General features: G+C 36.7%; 1 protein-coding gene across 5 annotated transcripts in view; it reads right to left on the bottom strand.

Annotated features, from left to right (window-relative positions):
- The window catches only part of LOC113062556 (ankyrin repeat and sterile alpha motif domain-containing protein 1B), a 124,002-nt gene that overhangs the window by 16,092 nt on the left and 87,199 nt on the right, over positions 1-20,711 (bottom strand). For 4 of the 5 annotated variants that reach the window (XM_026232504.1, XM_026232481.1, XM_026232488.1 and 1 more), the window contains 2 exons: positions 996-1,103; positions 224-409 (listed from right to left, as the gene is read on the bottom strand). In XM_026232504.1, the coding sequence (XP_026088289.1) occupies positions 224-409; positions 996-1,103 (294 nt within the window). The remainder of the gene's footprint in view (positions 1-223; positions 410-995; positions 1,104-20,711) is intronic. The other variant, XM_026232497.1, reaches the window with a different exon arrangement.

Raw genomic sequence — 20,711 nt, 5'->3', positions numbered from 1 at the left:
CAATCACTGCAAAACACACAGGCGCACACATCACTGATAAGCTCACAATGAGAGATCCAGCTACAAGACATTCACAATCGCCAACGCGAACACGCTTTAACACGCCACAATGCTGATTTGTTGAAATGCTATCTGGATATAAAGGTGCACGAAGCACAACTGATCACATCAAAACTGGAGGACAGAGGAGAGTAGTGCACTTGACGCAAGTGCACTAACTCACCATACTGACTTGTGCCATCTGTCTCTCTAGTTTGGAGCGCGGCACGTCCTCGAAGTAGTTGTCGTTGCGTCTGCGTCTGGCGTCGGCCTGCATGATGAGATGCTGGACGTCCAGGGAGCCGGCGTTAGGGTAGGCCTGATTCAGAGACGGGGACAGCTGAGGTGGAGTGTGGTTCCCGGTGGGCTCCTGCAGAAAAGGTTTTGGGTGGTTAGTAGAGCAACTGCCTCTGAGATGAATGGGAATGCTAACACATAGCTTTCTCGAGGGATTTTCTTATTGGAGGTCTAGCTGTGTTTCTGTTTTTGCTTTGTGTTTGAATCAGTCATATGGCCCACTGTTTCTACATCAGACTGTCCTCGTCCTTTGATTAAGAAGGAATATAAGCTGTGGCTCAAAGCAACTCTGATTTTTGATGCTCTGGACTGGCTTTTCTATTGACTGGGCTCCTGGAAAAGAGGCTAAGGAGGCCTTGCAGTTTAAGAGCCGCTGTCTGATCCAACCTGGGAGATCAAGTTAAATCCCTGGAGCGGGTCAGGGCTCAGGGCTCAGGACTGCCATCAGATAAAACCGAATCGCACAGAAAGTGACATTTTCAGTTTTCTTAAAAGCATTTCTCTGTCCAAATGTACAGGCATACAAACAAACATAAAATATAGCATGATGGGTGACATTTCGGATGAACTATGCATTTATCATTGCTAGGTGAATAAAAACATAACAGACATAGTGTGAGGGAAGATTTTGTTGGAGAAAGAGGAGGAGTTGTACTCACCCTTAGGGAGATGGCCCGTGGTGGTTTCTGTGGAGGGTCTTCGTGCAGTCGATCTCCAAGTGAAGCGAGTATTCTCTTCCTGTGGCCGATCAAATTAATCTTAAGAACCTGACAGAGAGAAAGAGACGAGAAAAGCGAAGAAGAAAATACGTCAATACATGTTTTAATACGATTTTGTAAAAATGTAACTTGTTCCAGAGTTCTTTGGATCATTATATTGGAAAATGCTAACTCTCACTTGGTTTGCAATGAACTTTGCTGCCTTTAAACATGTACTCTGCCGTATTTCAGTTTAATCATTTTAATTTGCTCGCTGCAAATGTGCCATCTTTCCATAATTCCTTTAGTGAATCAGGTGCTTAAACCACACAGACATCATGTGCAAATAAATCATGCTGCCGTTTTATGTCTTATATGTCTGTTCTATGCAACTTCAGTTTTTTTTGTCCATTGAGCTTTTGTTTTACTGTCTGAGGTGCATCAGGGGTGTAATAACAGTAAAAGATGGTCAATAAAGAACCCCAGTCAATCTGATGAAAAAGCACATTCGGAAAGAGACCACAAACAAAAAAAGATCAATAACGTCTATAAGACTCCACCTTTTTCATTCTTCCCCATTTCTTGCTTTCTTTATCACTTTCTCTGCCTCTCTCACACATATACCTGCTGTATAAAAACTGCAACCTCGAACTGAGAAATTAACTCACCCAATTAATGAGCATACATAAACCCTGTTCTGTCACTCAGTTGAACCATTACTGTAAACCAGGTTGCACAGAGGCATCAAATGCATGTTAAAAAGCTGCTTTAGTCACAACACACATGGTAGCTTCTCATTGGCCGCATCATTCTTGTCCCTATAGCAACAATCTTCTCTAGCTTCATTTAGAATGAGCGCTACTGTTTTATCCTGGAAAATCAAATCAATGGGAGGCTATTTCCTTTCAGCACAAATCATGGCTTTCAATTACGACATAGTGTCCGGAACTGACAATCCGATGCTGAGATTATGACCTGCAGATAAAGAAGCAGGACTCTTCCATGACCTTCCCAATTTATGACTGCTGGATGAGGTTTTTCAATAATCGCTTTGACACTAATCGCCTTCCACATATTGGTAAATGAATGGACAGAATTAATTCAGACTAATTTGTGTTTATGAATAATTCATGGCTTGGCGATTTATTAAGCCAATTAAATATTTTAGAGCAGATGATATATTATTATTATTATTAAAAATTGTAGTTTTTCGACATTTTCTTAAAAATTAATTTACTTAACTTTTCCAGACCTAAGCAAGACCTCATATTTCATATAAGACAACTTCAAAGATTTCATTTTTAATTTCTGTTAGTTTCACACAGTTACCAACTTTAAACCCCTTCACTTACACTTCACCCCCCAGTACCAAAAACATACCTTGCCAATCTAATGTACAGTAATATCAGAAACAGAAACGAGCTAATCCAATAAAAGAAAACTAATGTTTGCAGGCTAAACAGTTGTTCATACTGGCTAAAATGCTTCCATCTTCATGGGCAGAACTACTTACAGGAGCCAGATTTGACTGCTTTGGGCTAATGATCCCCTGTGTTTCTCTTTAAAGGGTCTCATGTCTAAAATCGATTTGTGTAAGGAGATTTAGGATTGAGTGCAGCAGAGGCTCATTAACCCTGTTTAAACCCTCTGGAGATGCCAGAAACAAGCCAGTGTAAAGCAGCCAGCAGCCGCTCTCCCTCAGGCCCACGCTGGCCAGATTACAGGTGGTTAGGGCAACAGAAACTGGAACTGGGTGGAAAACCCTCCAGGACTACAGCAGGATGTGTGCTCGCTGAAATTAGACAGTCTGCTTGAGATATTTTGCCAGTTTGGGAGTTTAAACCATACGAAATGTGATTTCAATGTGCCTGGAGGTTTCACATTAGAAGTGAAGTACACAAACACACAGCTATGCTTGTCTAAAGTAGTCAGACTTGCGTTTTTGACTATGGCAATTAAGTCTGGTCCACTTTGTAAATTATTCTGGCCAAGGCTATTCCTGCTCAGTTCAGGGTGAGCCGATACAGTAAAAATCTAAAAGACATTTGATCTATCTATCTATCTATCTATCTATCTAAATATATATTTACAGTGTGTAAAATGTTTCTAAAAATCTATCTATATCTAAAATACAAAAGACTAAAATACTAAAGACTAAGTAAAGCCAGCCAATCAGATTGAGGCTTACAAACTTAAGAAAGCTCATGCTGTTCTTGCAACCAGCAAGTATCAATAGGTCTTTAAATCTGAATATAGATATGCACAAGTTAATATGAGCTATTTATATTCCCGCTTGCATGCCAATGCAGCAGGAAACGGACACACAAAAGGAGAGAAAACAGGACGAAATGAACAAAGAGAGGATGCTGTGTGTGTAAGGTTCAGCACTGCTGTATTGCATGACGGTAAAAAGCAGAGGAGACTGAATTTAATTTAAATGCAAATGTGTAGAGCGGGCTGCAGTGGAGAAGCAACATGCCATGGAGAAATACTGTACAGACCGGACGACAGTGCAAACGGCTCTATCACACGAGCGGTGCTCAGATGATATGCATAAGCCTCTCATTACACATGCAGCAGGGGTGATAAAGAGAAGCAGCCATGTGTTTTAATCACTGCGAATGCTCGTGAACATATCTGGGGTACAGTATGCTGACTGCAGTGTTAGAGCACCAGAACTGCATCCTAACTCACATTCTAACTGTACTGCATGTAAGATTAGGATTCATAGAGCACTAAAAATAGTACAGCAAAGGTGCCTGGTTGGTATTTCTGGTAGATTTTTAGGAATTATATGAGCTAATACTGACTAAAAGCTCATTGAAAAAGACTTTGCCATGGTTCTCTTTCGACTTTTCCAGTAACCGTTCTTTGTTAGTAACAATAAAAATAAAGATGTCACTCCTGTATAAAACGTGAGCAAAATCAATCTGTTCAAACGGTTCATCAAACCACTCTTGCACAAACTGCTGCATTCAATTCAATTCAGTTTAAGATAATTTGTTAACATTATATTGTATGTTTGAGGCCTAGTGATTACAAAGGTAATGCACTAGCTAGATGCTAATGCTACATTAAAATGCAAACGGTACACTACAAAGAGGTAGGTGATGTAAATTTGTCTTTGCACACTATTAAAAAAATATTTTTGAATAAATTGAAATAAAGCTAAGATTAAACTGTTAAAGTTTAACTAAAAATATACAAAACATTTTACTAAAAACTATGAAAAAAATTCAAATAATGATAAAAGCACTTTACATAATAACTAAATCCAAAATTAAAACAATAATTCAAACTTTGCAATATAAAAGTTGCAATATGTTCTTTCAGTCTACGATTTGCCTACAAATTAAATACTAGGGGGCCACATTTACTAAACAGGGCAAATTAGCATGAGAGCACAATTCCAAAACAGTGCCGATGGGCGTGGAAATTTCTGTGGATTATTTACTGACATTTTGCAAATTCAAGAGTGCAGATGCAACATTTCATTTATTTATCGAACAATGCAATATACCAAATTAGCATAGTCGCAAATAATCAGAGCCCATTCTGATCAGGTGTGGGTGGTAACAGTTTAAGATATGATTTTGTAGGGCTATAAATAATGGCACAAAAAACAATAATTTGACGAGCACAAATGTTAGTAAACTGAGTAGTGTGATTCATATTAATACTCTCCTTCCATAAATTTTGTACAAATGAATTCCTACAAATGAATATTCAATAAGGTCAGAAATAACTGTGTACAAGTCTTTTCAGCGCTAATTCTTCACTGTGCGTCCTTAGTAAATCCTGACAGTGAAAGTGAAAGTGACATGATATTCAGCCAAGTATGGTGACCCATACTTTGTGCTCTGCATTTAACCCATCTGAAGTGCACACACACACTGTGAACACACACCCGGAGCAGTGGGCAGCCATTTATGCTGCGGCGCCCGGGGAGCAGTTGGGGTATTGAAGGTGGAGAGAGAACTGTACATGCACTCACCTCACCCAAAATTCCTGCCGGCCCGAGACTCGAACTCACAACCCTTTGATTGTGAGTCCGATTCTCTCTCTTTTGCAGTACTCTTTTAATGCCAAAAGATGGTTTGCACCGGCGAAAGTTGTTAGTAAATCAGGTCCTATGAATAAAAACTGCAATTCTACTGTGAAAGACAGTCTAAAGGGCCAAGAATTAAAGCTGTTAGTTTGTAAACTCTGACTCAAACACCCAACTGCATGAGAGGACAATAAACTCCAACTGCAGTTTATCAGACAGCATGCTGCTGACCTTTCAAATCCAAAATCTTAATATGCCACAAATGAATGCAGTCAAATTAGAGTGTTTATCTGTCTATTTGACACCTAATCGGGCAGATCCTCATTGTCCATTCAGTGGACAAAGAAAATCACTGAGTGTGTGAAAGATTTGGGTGCTCTGTAAAAAGAGAACAGCACAAACCAGAGAGACCACTGACATTTTTACACAATAATTGAAGTGCTGTTAAAAACATTCAGCCGTTTCATGCGTAATGGAGTCTTGTGAAATATCTTTTCTGTGGGTGTAATTACTGCAGTGTTGGATGTAAAATGACAGTTAATCCCATTAGATTAGAGAAAGTGAGCAAGAAGCAGGTCTGAAGAGGGATTAACCTCAGCGGACCAGCAGCAGAAATGCAATCTCCACACCAGCCGCACACAAACTGTTGACATGGATGTACTTTAAAGGACTGATGCACACACACTTTTTTTTCTAAACCATTTTAATATGCAGAGACAACTACTGTATATATTCAGCGATTCATTCTCCTAAAACATTTCTCACTTCCCCAGAAAGCTCGGCACTGCAACTTTTACTCTACCAATGGCTCGTGTTTGGGGAAGGGACTCCGTTTATTGACCAATGGAAGATGGAGGGAGTGTTTGGGAAACCTGTTTCACACACGGATTATTTTTCAAGCTTCAGCTGTTTATGAAAGTGGCGCCAAAATTAAATATTAAACTTTAACATACGTTCCTAGTCTTGTTGTCAATGACACATCAGTATTATTTTAGTATTATTCATATACTATTATAGTCTTTATGGTAACACTTTATGGTTGCACTTTATTTTACAGTATGTGTACTTGCATGCACTTACAGTGTACTTACCTAAGAAAGTACTACTGGTAATATAAGGTAACTGCATGGGTTAGTTTATTTTGATTTCAGCTTTAATCATTTTAATACTTTGATTTCGGTTAACTGATAAATATCTCTTTTAAAGTTCATTTAAATTTTAAATACCATTTTTTTTTTTTTTTTTTATATATATATACCGACCTAGCGAAACACACATTTTTAAAAATGCCTAATTCGTTTACAGATCTGAATTAGTTTTCCTAGTCTGGTCTGAGAGCTAGTTATTTTTGGTTAAAGCAAATGGTTAAAGCATTTTAATCTTGGTTGTGGCTTTTTTTTTTTTTGCTTTATTTTTCATTTATAATGTCCACTTTTCACAATCTACAATCCAATCAAGTCTCGCCTTAAATTTTTAGCCTTTTGACCATCCCAATTCACTCTGAAATACATCATCTGAGTAATATGGGCTGCGAATGCCTTCTAAAGACTGTAAAATGAAAGGTTAAAACTCAATACGTAAAATGTCTTCATAAAGATCAAGCACTTCTTTAAAGGTCAGGTCAGGCCAGAGCAATACTTCTCAGCCACATAACTCTCTATGATCTCATGCTTGTGGCACCAGCAGACATAAGTAATAGAGCTCAGAATGAGCTGTGGTATGGATGAGCAGTTCCTCCTAATTGAGGGAGCTGAGGCGCAGATGCCTGTCTGATGGGGAGGATGTGAATACAGTACTGTTTGTGCTTACAGTAGCATTCGTGCATTGGATTTTGATGACCAGGAAAACACTAAGTCCCTCTTTTCACTCACTTGTTCCGTTTTCCCTCTTGTTACCTCAATCCCACAATGCAACACTACGTCCCAGCAAATATTTTGCTAGTAACCAAAATCACCATCTGACCATTGGTATATTTTCCCTATTTTTTAAGTTTTAATATTTTAATGTCCATGCTTTAAAGAGGATAAATTGACAGATGCAACTTCAAGGTTTTACCATGTTAACAGCTAACATGCCAAAAATCAAGTTATGTCAGCTAGTTTATGTCTTTCCTATTTTCTTTTCCTCTATTAGTTTAAATATTTTGAGCATCACTACTTTTAACAGGTCGAATTAGAGAGACACAAGTTTTCTGAGGGGGGTTAGCATGCTAATAGCTAACATGCTAGTGGTGGATTCACCAACCAAAACCAGTGATGTTAACTATAGTATATTTTTGACTATTTTTGTTTTAGCTTTATTATTTTTCTAATCACTGCTTTAAAGAAGCACAACTTCCCTAAGAGGGTTTTATCATGCTAACAGTGTATTCATAATCAATACCAACCACAAGTGATGTCGACTAGTTTATTTTCCCCTATTTTGGTTTTAGTTTTAATATTTTTAGAATCACTACTTTAAAGAGTGATTAGTAAATTATGAAAAAAGAAATTTTGCACCTACCATCCCCATTTCTTCTATTTTTTTATCTGAAGGGTAATATGTGAAGCACATTGATTGGCTAATGAGCTGGAAAGCTTACACGATTGGTCAAATGACCTTTAAGCCCATGAAAACCAGCCGTGAGCACTTTGGTTTCTTCTGCTTGACGTCACCCTTCCAATCTCTCTGTAACTCAATATTTTTTGTTCATATGGCATAGAATGCTTTCCATAAAATGCTTAATAACATGTGGCATGTCTCCCTTGCTACAGCGGACAGAATGTAGAGAGCCAATCAGTGCAGACATAACAGGTTTTTACTGCCAAGATTACTAGCCAACACAACCCACACAGTGAACGTAATGAGGTCTAGTATACGTGCGTGTACAATGTGTCCACAAATCTTCCTGATCTCCTGCATTCTGGGGCTACTTTATTGGTCTACACGGATTTGCTTGGAACAGCACTAATTTGTTCATTTTTCATTACTAGTATTGGCGGGTTTCAGCTCACTGAGAGACATCGGTCCAGTGGAAGATGCTGCCTGGTGTCCAGTCAACAACTAGCCACTCAGGAGCCATATCCAGTCCATCCATAGTGGGTACAATTCAAACAAGCCCAAGGCCATCATTGTCACGGCAACTCGCCGTTATCCATCTCAGATCCATTTATAACCAGCGCCTCCCAACCAGGACAACTGGAAATGAACCAGAGCCTGCCAGTTACCTAGCAACTATGGAGCGAGTGCTGGTGCTTTGTGTAAAAATCCAGCAGGCCTCTGAGGCAACGTAAAGGAAGATATACAGCAGCGCGCTGGACCAATGCTGTGAGGTTTGACTGTGAGTGAGGACACGATGAGCCAATGAGGGGACATGTCACATTTCTGCCTTTACCAATGATAATAAGGGAATGCTGCTCTATGTGGGGATCAAAAGGAATCAAGAGAAAAAGTCAGCCTCCAATACAAAGACGAGGAGAAAAAAAAAAAAAGACGTCATGACAGTTTCTCTCATTTCTCTCACACTTTCTACACGCATTCTCACACACTCCTACTCATTCTTGCACACAAACCCACAGACATGCCAGACCAAGAATGAAACTGTGGAACATGCAGAAAAAAAAAATCATGCAGTATGGAACATCTAGTGAGAACAATGTGATTTGACTAAACAGTAAAATTGCACAAAATTACATATTGTCAAAACTGAGTAGTCAGTGGGTTGAGTGAAAATATTTGTTGACTTCAACCGTTAGGAAACAAACAGCTGACTTGATCACATACACTTATATAAAATACAATCTTGCTTTAAAAGAAATTATAGATATTACAAATTACAAACTATATATATATATATATATATATATATATATATATATATATATATATATATATATATATTATATATATATATATATATATATATATATATATATATTATATATATATAGTAGTTCGTAATCAGAAAAACTGCATTTTACATTTAAAATGTCATTTATTCTATGATGCAAAGTTAAATTTTTAGCATCAGAAATTAATAGATAAATTAAATTAATAATTTCCTTAAAATTAATTTAAAAAAATGCTGATTTTCTTCTCATTTCTTATTATTTTCAATGTTGAAAACAGTTTGGCTGCTTAATATTTCTATGGAGACATGATAGATTTATTTCAGAATTTTTTGAGGAATAGAAAGTTCACAAGATAAAATATATATAGATATTTTTAAACATTATACATGACTGTATAGCTCCTTTCAATCAATTTAAGGTATCCTTACAGAATGAAACTACTAATTTCTTAAAAAAAATAAAAATAAAATAAAAATAACAACTTTTGACCAGTACTGTATGCAAGTTTGATATATTTCAATATTTGATATGTACATTAGTTTTGATCTATTTGATTCTTGGACAACCATCATGAAATAGGCCACTAAACAAACTCCATATAAATGCCACTTTCCATATAAATGAATAAGGAATGCAATTCCTTAATCCAATATATTTCAAATCAGATTGCATGCATGTGACACATTACTGTAGTACATCAAATCCATTCAAAGTAATCTCATAAAGTGATCATCTGAAATAGGCTTGCTTCTGGTGTTAAGAATCTAGTTTAAGTCAGGGCTTGCCGCTGTCGACAGTGACATAAGGGCCCACAGCAGGCAGATCAACGGCATTAGACCAGCAGCCCTGTCACATCCCGCACAGCACCAGGCCGCTGATTGGATCCAAGCTTCAAAACACCACAGGATTAAACAGCAGAGGGCCCGGAAGTGTCCTCGCATGACGCCTGCACCCTACACGGAACGATAGATCCTGCTTTTATGCAAGTGAAAAAAGTCTTAACTGCTCAAAGTCTTATGCTGGAGTGGCTCGAAAAGGCCAATGTCTGTAACAGTGAACAGAATAATACAAGTGAGACATGAGACATGACTACTGTACCTTGTTAATGTGGTGTAAAATCACCAGCTAGCTAAGACGACAGGAGGAGATTTACGCTCAACTGACTGATGTCAGGTCTGATATGACTGTAGTGTTGAAGGATCTGATCTGTGCAGACGCTGCAGTCAAGGGCTCCATGTGTAAAACAGCATAAAACCTCCGCCTTCAAAACCAATATGAAGCAGAATTTGAAATCTATTTTAGTTGCGCAACATGGGATGTGTCTGACTGAAAAGGGATTTCAAGTTGACTTAAAATTCTCTTTGTTCATCTACACAATTAAAAATGAATAAATGAAATCAAGATTTAATCAGCTGCACAGAAACATCAACGCTAAACACTCCAACCAAAACTCCAAGGACAACTTGGATTTTCCAAAGTAGCTGTTTTTAGGGAGTAGTTTGGAGTTTGGTCTATTGATTTGAAGGACTGTGCGTTCCTCCTTATAAACTGCAGATTTGATGCTTCAAATTTAATAAATATTAGTGCAATGCTGTAAGAAAGCAAAAAAAAAAAAAAAACGTGCTCTCTGGCTGGACTATGCAGCCATAGCTGAATAATTGATCAAAAGATAAATGCAATATAGTCTGCGGTGAGTACACACACAAAAACAGGCAAAAATAGAATATAAACTCTGTACTTGACACTGTAGAGAGCTGTAAGTGAAACTGTGAAGACACCACAGCCAGTCAGGACATTTTTGATATTTCACATAATAAAATATTTTGTAAATTTCTGCACCAAAGAGATTTCACAAGACTTTTCGGCACATATAAAAAACATCATACACACTTTTTTTTTGACTTTGACTTCACAGCACTGGATACTAGCTAGTGAAGGGTTTGGTACTTAGCCAATCAGGTTAGATCATGATGCTGTAATGTAATGTATCTGCAGCGCAGGTGATTGGCTCAAAAAACAAAACAAAACTAAAAAATTAGCAATTTTCAAACTCTGATTGTAACTTGGTTTATATTCACCTATCAGTTGTAGTTAGGTGTAAAATTAACCAAACTATTCTAGAATTTATCTGAATCCACAAGTATGCATTGTCAGGCCACACTGCAGTGCTGTACACCCAGACTCATAATTGCCATTTGTTGCAAGGTGTGTGAAACTAGAGCAAACAGCTTCTTTCTTTATTCCACTGACGGGAAAACCATCTGGAACTGAAGTGAACTACATAAAAAGCCCCACCCCGGTAAAAACCTTCCCCAAAAAATCCCAAATATCTAGCCTCCAGCAAAGTTAAAAAGGAAGAAAAGCTCTGTGAGAACATTTTGCCGCACCCTCTGAGACTTCACAGCTTATTGGCAGCTTTATTTGTGTTATGAGAAAGCTTACACCCCAAGCCCCATCCACATGTGGATGGCGTAGCTGTGAGATTCCGTCTACACCAGTGCTGATCCATAGCACAGTGGGTCCCACTTTCATTATGCAACACCACCTCACTGCTGTACCCTTCTGATCCTTCGTGACTCTTTCATTGCTGACTGCAGAAATGAGCTAATGCAGCCTAATGGAGACGTCTGCCTGCCTCTTCATCCCAAGGCATAGTCATCCTCACTGCTGTGCCATCTACAGATTACGTTAACACTTCGGTTTTAGAACGTCCTAAAGGCAAGCACACACGTGAGCACAACTACGAGAAATGTATTAAAGGGTAAAAATGATATAGTGAATGTATCACAGAAAGTGTACATAAGTTCTATAAAGTAACCATTAATGTTGTTCATAATTTTTTAGGCATGTGCTATGAGTGTGTGTGTGTGTATATACCTGAACTATAATTAGATTTCTTTTATTAAGAAAAAAATATGTATAAAAAAAAATATTATATATATATATATACACATATACATATATATATATATATATATATATATATATATATATATATATATATATATATATATATATATATATATATATATACACACACACACACACACACACACACATATATATATATATATAATAAACATTAAAAGTATACATCTAATTTATAAAATAATATAAATATAAAATACATTTATCAATAAACCACAATACTGTTTTTTATAAAAATATAAAATATAAAACAATGACATTGTGAAATAAATAATAAACATTAAAATTATATAAATAAATAATTTATAAAATAATATAAATCAATATAAAATACATTTATAAATAAATCACAATAAACCAAAAATATTCATTTAAACAATGATTAATAAGAAAAACTAAAAAGCACAAAATGTATTAAAAGTGTATATTCTTGTTGAGTTTTGCAAAGATTACATCAATTCCTAGTCTTCTTAAAGATAAACTTTAAAATAATATTAGGTGACAGGAAACATAATATAAATGTAAAATCAGGTTGATGGAAAAAAAAAGTGAAAGGTGAAAAAAAAAAAAAAAGATTTCTAACATCAGCCGATAACTGACACTGTATGGTTCCAATATAATGCAAATCCATTTTTTCCCTTGACTATTTTTTTTATGTTCCTTTAGTGTGACAAATATATATATTACAATGAAAATATTCCATGTAGCTCAATTAATATGTGCTCATAATTCCAAAAACAATTCTCCTAGGAAGCCCACATGTCCTGCGGTGTGAAAAGCATTGCTCCGTCCCAAACTATTTGAAATGTCAACCAACCACATACGCAAACTCACACTAATGCATACACCACTGCACGAGTACATACACACATCACACCAATCGAACAGCGTATAACCGAGCACGATGCGTAAAATCACCAAAGTAATAAAGAAACTACAGCATGGTGCAAAGTAGTTGAGGGACAACGGATCACTCACTGACAAGACACATAGAAGCAACAGCAAATGTTTAGCAGGAATGCAGGAAACAGCGGCTTGTACTGCAGCAAGTGAGAACAAAAGCTTTAACAGTGCATTCAACTAAAAAACAACAGCACAATCCCTTCTAATGCACCTTCTGCTTCACTCTTCCTCTAGTGCCAGTGACTTACCCCGAGTTTGGCCGCTCATCTGCTCAGTCAAGTCCTCCGTCCCCAAACATCCAAGAGCCCTTGCGAGGGTCCTGACCTGCTAACTCTCCTATACAGCATAAAAGCTCAAACCTACATGCATACTTCTACGAGAATGAAGGTGTTTTTCACTCTCCACTCTCCTCACGCTATAAAACAGCAGAGGTTTGTACTCCAGCAGCAAAGCTCTGTGTCTGAACACGTCACCCTCCTCCTCTCGCTCCTCGCTTGCGCTCTCCGCCTGGTTACTATGGATACCCTGCTCCCATCCAGCGAGGAGCCGCTGCGTTCGCGTGCCGTAGCGGGAGTGCAGCGCAGGTGACCGTTTCCTCGGCTCATGAAGCAGCGCTAGTGTGTGAGACGGGAGACTGAACGTCCTTAACTCACGCTTGGCTTTCTCCGCCTCACTCTCTCATATCTCTTTCCTCTCTCTCTCTCTCTCTCTCTCTCTCTTCATTGTTTAATGTGAGTTCCAGAGCTCAGCTGCCGCACACTGCAGTAAGATTGCAATTCATTCATCCTGGTCTCATTTGGACCTCGTTTAAAACATCTTAAGCCCAGCTGACAACATTTATAGAGTTGACTGTTGTGAAACATGACTGTCATCCAACCAACTAACATAAACGGGATTAACAAGCTGATCCAGTGCTGAAGTTGTTGTTTGTTGGGGCAGCGGGAAATAGCCTTAAACAATTTGGCTTATGGTCTGTCTTTACACCTTAAGACTGGTAGACATACTGTACACCAACGTAACAGTTCTGGCTCTCGACATTCAAAATGTGTGAGGGATATACATGCACATATACTGTAGTTTATAAAAAGACGCCTGACAGAAATAGATTCTGCAGCAGCGCTCCTGACTTGACTCACTAGCACAAAAAATATTTGCATCAAAATGTGCATTCACAATGTTTCTGGACCTATTGGTTATCGGCCAATATTAAGAGTTTTGTGTCATTATCTATTGGTTTCAATCAACCAGTATTTAATATTTATTTTGCACCATTTAGACAGTGCTCGAACTCATTTATCAAGATATCTTTGCTGAGAATACATCTAATGCTTAAGTTAATCTTTCAAACATTAATAATTATAAAGTCTGTTAAATGTAATCTTGAGCCAATTTTAAATGACTATTCATGTTTCTATACTCTATATTTTAATGTTGTGATGGCTACATTTACTCCAGCTTATAGTCATGTGTTTTATTGATTTATGTTTTGTTTATATTGGATATTTACTTGTTATTGGCCAAAATAAAAACAACATTGATATAGTTCATCAGCTCGGAGTGCGCTGAATTTTTACCCAAGACTGAAGGTATTTATAATACTAATAATATTAATATTTTGTTTCATTACCGGCTGAGAGAGTTTATGCACAAATGATGTACCTATGTGGCAGATATATACTACCATTCGAAAATTTTGGATCAGCAATATTTTTATTTTGAAAGAAATCCTGAAAAATACTGGTTTCCACAACAATATTAAGCGGCACATTTGTTTTCAACGCTGATTATAATAAGAAACATTAATATTTATAAGTACACAATCAGCATTTTAGAAAGATTTCTGAAGGATCATGTGACCTTAAGGACTGGAGTAATGATGCCAATGCTGTTATTTTATACTGTAATGATATTTTAGAATGTCACAAATCTTTACTATATTTTTGATCAAGTAAATACAACTTTGGTGAGCATAAGAGAACCCTTTCAAAATCTTACTAAGCTCAAATTTTTGAACAGTAGTGTAAAGCATAAAGTCACACAGTCATTATCACAAAATAAACCAGTTAATAAATCAAAAGCAGTTTTAACAAAACAGACACACTTATTACATGGTAAAAAAAAAAAAACGGCCAATGGCCAATTATACGGTTCGGTGATCATTACACAAAAATATCTGACCGCAAAATCACCAATCAGAATCCAGTGTTCCACTGAGCCGTGTAATAAATACATTTTACTGTTTGAAACCCAAGCCTCCTCCATGAACGTCATGCTTCATCTATTTTTATGAGTGTGCTTGTTAGCCGTCCTTAAGAAGCAGGCCTCTCACGGGCCGCTGGATCATCTTGATACCCATCAGCAGGATTTGTACACACCCCCACCACAAGAACGTGTGTCAGTATGCGTCAATTCAAAACATGAACCCACAGGCCTACCCACCCACACTCATCCACACACACACACACACACACACACACTTACATATACAGTACAGAACAGCCCTCAGTGTGTCTTTTGGTATTAAAGCAAATGTTTTTCATCACTGTTGAGGTGTGAGGGAGTGTAATACAGGTGCCAAAAGGAAAGAACAGATAGACAGAAAAAAAAAAAAATGGGGAGACCGTGTGTGTGTGTGTGTGTGTGTGTTTGATGGGTCTGCTGTGTTAACGAAGGCAGTAGCCATCTGCTAGTGTAAGAAAAGACAATTTGCAATCTGTGTGTTTGGAGAGGTGACAGGAAGTAATGAAAACAGGACTGCAACACAAAGGACAAGGAAGCGCATTATGACACACACACAAAGAGTCTGTGAATCGTAAGTGTTGGACCACGCACACGTAAAGGACACATGCCCTTACACACTTACTCACACACACACACACGTCAGTTTTGAATCATTCGTACTTCACGCAAGCTGTCTCTATGGTAACTAAAGCCAGCAGTCACGCCAACCGGGTAACATTTGTCAAAAAAAAAAAAACGAGCTAAACTATTATTACGAGCTAAATGACTTCTGACCGCCTACTAACACGGCCCGAGCACGGCAAACATAAACCAGCGGCTGGCGAGAAACACAACTTGGCACAGCATGTGACAAGTAAGAGCAAGTGCTATTTAAATACATTAAATGCAATGGTAACAATCAGAGCTGCGCTAAAAATACAGACCGTACAATTCAGAAAAAGACAATTTAAGCACTTTATGTGTTTCTGTCTTGTATCCAAAACCATTCACATAAACTGATGGAGACTGACCTTATTCAAAGTCCAACAGAAAACCATCCCGGCTCAAACCAGAAATTTTTTGGATTAAGAAAAAACTAATCAAAACCGCTTTATTGTAATATGAGCGTGCTTTAAAAAAGCCACAGACTTGTGACCGCGCGACCATGGGCGGCCAAATGATCCATTTGGTTTAAAACTATTCCAGAATGGTTTGGACGCATTTCGTTCGGAGCTTAAGCTCATGATGTTCAATCTATATATAAGTGATAAAGTCATTAAAAATCTATTAATATGAAATAATGAATGTAGTGTATGAATGTGAGAAAAGTCAAATTATTAAGTAAATATAATAAATGATAAAAAATAATTATATAGATCAATAGATATGCATTACATAGACTGCCGTTCAAAAGTTTGGGTTCAGTAAGATTTTTTTTTCAGTAAGTCTATTATGCTCATCAAGGCTGTATTTATTTATACAATAATGCAGAAATGTTAAATATTATTGCAATTTCTAATATTATTTCCCTATTTTAATATACTTTAAAATAGAATTTATTTCTGTGACAAGAGTGCTGAATTTTAATCAGCCATTCCTTCAGTCTTCAGTGTCACATGATCAGAAATCATTCTAATATGCTGATTTATTATTGGTGTCGAAACTGTTGTGCTGTTTCTTATTATTTTGGACCATTTTTGATGAATAAAAAGTTGAAAAGAACAGCATTTATTCAAAATAAAAATCTTTTCTAACAACATAAGTCTTTGCCATCACTTTTTATCCATTTTCAGCCTTGCTGAATAAACACTGTTCTTTATAGCTTTTTATTTATCAAAGAATCTTGAAAAAAGTATCACATCTGGAAAAATGTCTTTTATTATAAAATGATTATGATTCAGCATATTAGAATGATTTCTGAAGGATAATGTGTGACACTGGAGACTGGAGTAATTTAGCGTTTTTGCTTTACAGAAATAAATTATAATTTAAAGTGTATTACAATAGAACCTGTTATTTTAAATTGCAATAATATTTCAGAATATTTTGTAAATATATACATCCTTGATGAGCATAAGAAACATACATACTGTACATACATATGAACACATAAATTAGATGAAAATGGTAAACCATTCACAAGTCCATTTTCATGAAAGATTTTCTTTTTTTTTAAAGTGATGAGAGCAATAACTGAGCTGCTTGGGAATGCAGACATGTTGAGCCCTGTTATGAATATTATCAGATGAATGCCTGTGGTAACCCTGAGGCCGGACACACACACACGCAAGCCTACCACTCACTGATGTGCTATATACACACTCATATACAGGCTCTTACATGCATGGAATGACACTGTTGGAGACATACAAGAAACATAAAAACACCAAAGCTTCGACGACTGACATCAGCTGCCTTTGTTTAAAGAGGCTGTTTGCTTTACGTCAATGTCTCTGCTTGCTCACACTGAATCACTCGGCTTCTCCTTCAGGAGGCAAAAACCCTGTCAGAACTGTTCAGAATCAAAATACAGTCTTAATTATATTGTTTCTTAATTTCAAAATGAAACTAGCCCTACTCACAAGACACCGAGCAAACTCAGAAAAAAAAAAAAAGTCATTTCTGCCAGCTGAATGCTAAAATAATCCATGCCAGGTCCGTGTAAAAATAAATATGTGCTTAGAATAAGAAAACAGGGCTGAAAGTGTTATCAATGCACCGGCAAAGTAAACATTCTTTATCACATCGATATTTTAATTTTGAATCGTACATCTTCAAATAGTCCACTGGCCAAAAAAAGAGCGATGGCGCCACCTAGTGAACAGAAGGTGTATTACAGCTGCAAACATACATGACATCCAGAAAGTTACATAAAGAATAGGCCGAGATGTGGGATTTGGGAATAAAATGAATAATAGGCTGGTCTCAGTCGATAAAATTGTGAGATTAAGCTAATTCATGAAACATTTTGGATCATTAAAAGGGGTTTCCTTGATTATTCTTAGTTATTTTCTATGAATAGAATCAAGCAGCAGTAGTGACATATGAGACAGTAATATTAGTGACATTATACACAGACATTTAGTACACCCAAAAGTTTGGGGTTAGTACGATTTTTTTTTTTTTTAAATTAAATTCTATTATTCAGCAAGGTTGCATTAAATTGTTTAAAAGTACGAGTAAAGACATTAAAATGTTACAAAAGATTTCTATTTTAAATAAATGCTATTCTTTTGAACTTTCCGTTCTAAACATTTGAAATATTAAGCAGCACAACTGTTTTCAACACTGGTGATGATAAGAACTGTTTCACAAGCAAAAAACTTGCATTGTAGAAAGATCTGACAGAAAGAAAGGTTCACGTGACACCACGGACTGAAAATTCAGCTTTGCCAAAATAAATAACATTTTAAAACATATTAAAATAGTTATTTGAAATTACATGAATATTTCATGATATCCCTGTTTTCTTTTCAAATAAATGCAGCCTTGTTGAGCATGAGATACTTCTTTATAAAAACCTATTAGGTGCAAAATTTGGTATAAAATGAACTTTGACCTTATTAAGCCACAGTGGGCTTGTGTAATTATGTTTGTGAACAGCAATAACACACATCTCTCACTGTCTAGTCCAGCAGCCCTGGCATCTGTTGTGCTGAGCGTTTATGAGCTGATTTAATCTGGCTCCCTTCACAGATGCTATTTCTCTCTCCCATTGCCCTCTTTCTCTCTTCTCCCCTGCCTCTCTTTACACTGACGCTTCTTAGTCTCTGAACCACAATGCTACTGCTGTGCTATCAGTCACCATGTTTCATTTTAAGGATGACATTCTCTAGGAAACCTGAAAACAAGGCAGTATTCTGTCCTGTCTCCCATTTCCTCTTCTTGGCTCGAGACGAGGGCACTGCTGTGTACTACACTGCATAAAGTGTCTTCTCTTCCACTCTCTCAATCTCATTTACAGCAGAGAGTTCAGGACCCGAGAGACAGAGGCACTCTGTGATCCGTCTAAAGCGAGGCTCATTAGGGAAAGTTCAGAATGTCCCATTCCTTGAACAGCTCAACCACTCTCACACACACACACAGTGTCATAAAAGATCAATCTGTGAATATCCACCTCCTCTTTTTTTCTTTTTTTTTTTCTTCTCAAACAGTATGAGCTTGTGTTAAAGGGATAGTTTTCCATGCAGTAATAATTATTTAGCCTTAATTTATTCACCCACATGCAATCAGTTCGGACATTGCACAGTGCTCATTCAATAAATTTACAGCTAAACAGAGCTGAGTTTTGAGTCTGCAATTAAATGTGACTCTTGTTTTAGCACTTCTGATCTCTTCTGGAAGCTGACTCCCCTTGTTTTGTGTGAACCCTTGATATTTTTAACCGACTCAAACCTAATGATTTGAGTGGTCTGTTTGGTTTATATTTAGTGAACATATCTGCTATGTATTTAGGTCCTAGGCAATTGAGTGATTTATATACACGAGTAAAAGTACATTAAAATCAACCCTAAATGTCACTGGAAGCCAGTGTAAGGACCTGAGGACTGGTGTGATATGCTCAGATTTTCTGGCTCTAGTCAGAATCCTGGCAGCAGTGTTCTGGATGAGCTGCAGCTGTCTAATGGTCTTTTTGTGAAGGTCGGTGAGGAGCCCATTACAATAGGAACCCTGCTGGTGATAAAGGCTTGAACAAGTTTCTCCAAGTCTTGACTGGAAACAAAACATCTAATTCTTGCAATGTTTTTTTTAGATGATTATATGCTGATTTAGTTACTGCTTTGACATGACTACTGAAACGAAGCTTTGTGGGACTCCGCATTTAAGTGAATAGGGTTGCAGTCTATTTAAAAGTATAGTCCATAAGGTTTGTGTGATATATCAAGTCTTTTGAATGTACAGTAGCTTTCTGTGAGGAACAAACCATAAGTTATTAATCAAAAATGTTTAGGTTTGACAAATATGATCAGTGACTAATGCATGTGGAAAACAGTGTTATCTTAGTATTATTTATATACTATTATATAATCAATAGAATTGTTCATTTAAAAGTTCAAAGCTGTAAGTTTTAGTGATTTTGTTATGTACTTTCGTCATTTTAATCCTTTTTTTTCAGTATTTATATTTAGTTAGATTTAATTTATGTTTATTTATTTTTTAGTACAGTTTTTTTTTTTTTTTTTTACAAAAAAACAGCCATAAGTAGCATAGGTTTATTTGTAGCAATAGCCAACAATACATCATATGAGTTAAAAATCATCATTATTTAGATTATTTTGCACCCTTAGATTCCAGATTTTCATCCTAACAAACCATACATCAATGGAAATGTGTTTTACTCGGCTTTTAGAAAATTTCAATTTCTGGTTTTGTGGTCCAGGGTCACATATTTTATTTGGTCATCTTCAATTAACCCTGTAGGATCTGAGGGTGTTCTGGGGCCCAGGAAAAGTTTTGATGTGCCCTGGAATTCTTCTTTTTTTTTTTTTTTCAGTTTCTTAAAAACATATTAATGTGTAAATATGTGAGCAGCATGAATGTACAAAATATGTGAGCAGCATGAATGTAAATCTTTGTGTTTTTGAGAAAAACGAACATTTTAAAAATCACTGCAAGCACATTGTTTTGTTGTTATAATGACATACACAAATAACATTAGACCCTTTGCAGTTTCAAACAATAGTTTTAAATAACACTGGTCAAAATGCAGATGAGATAGGAGAGTTTTTCCATTAAACAAATGTTATC

Source organism: Carassius auratus, chromosome 4 (assembly GCF_003368295.1).
Source record: "Carassius auratus strain Wakin chromosome 4, ASM336829v1, whole genome shotgun sequence".
NCBI lineage: Eukaryota > Metazoa > Chordata > Actinopteri > Cypriniformes > Cyprinidae > Carassius > Carassius auratus.
The sequence above is the reverse complement of the archived record's forward strand: the minus strand, read 5'-3'. Positions and strand labels throughout refer to the sequence as shown.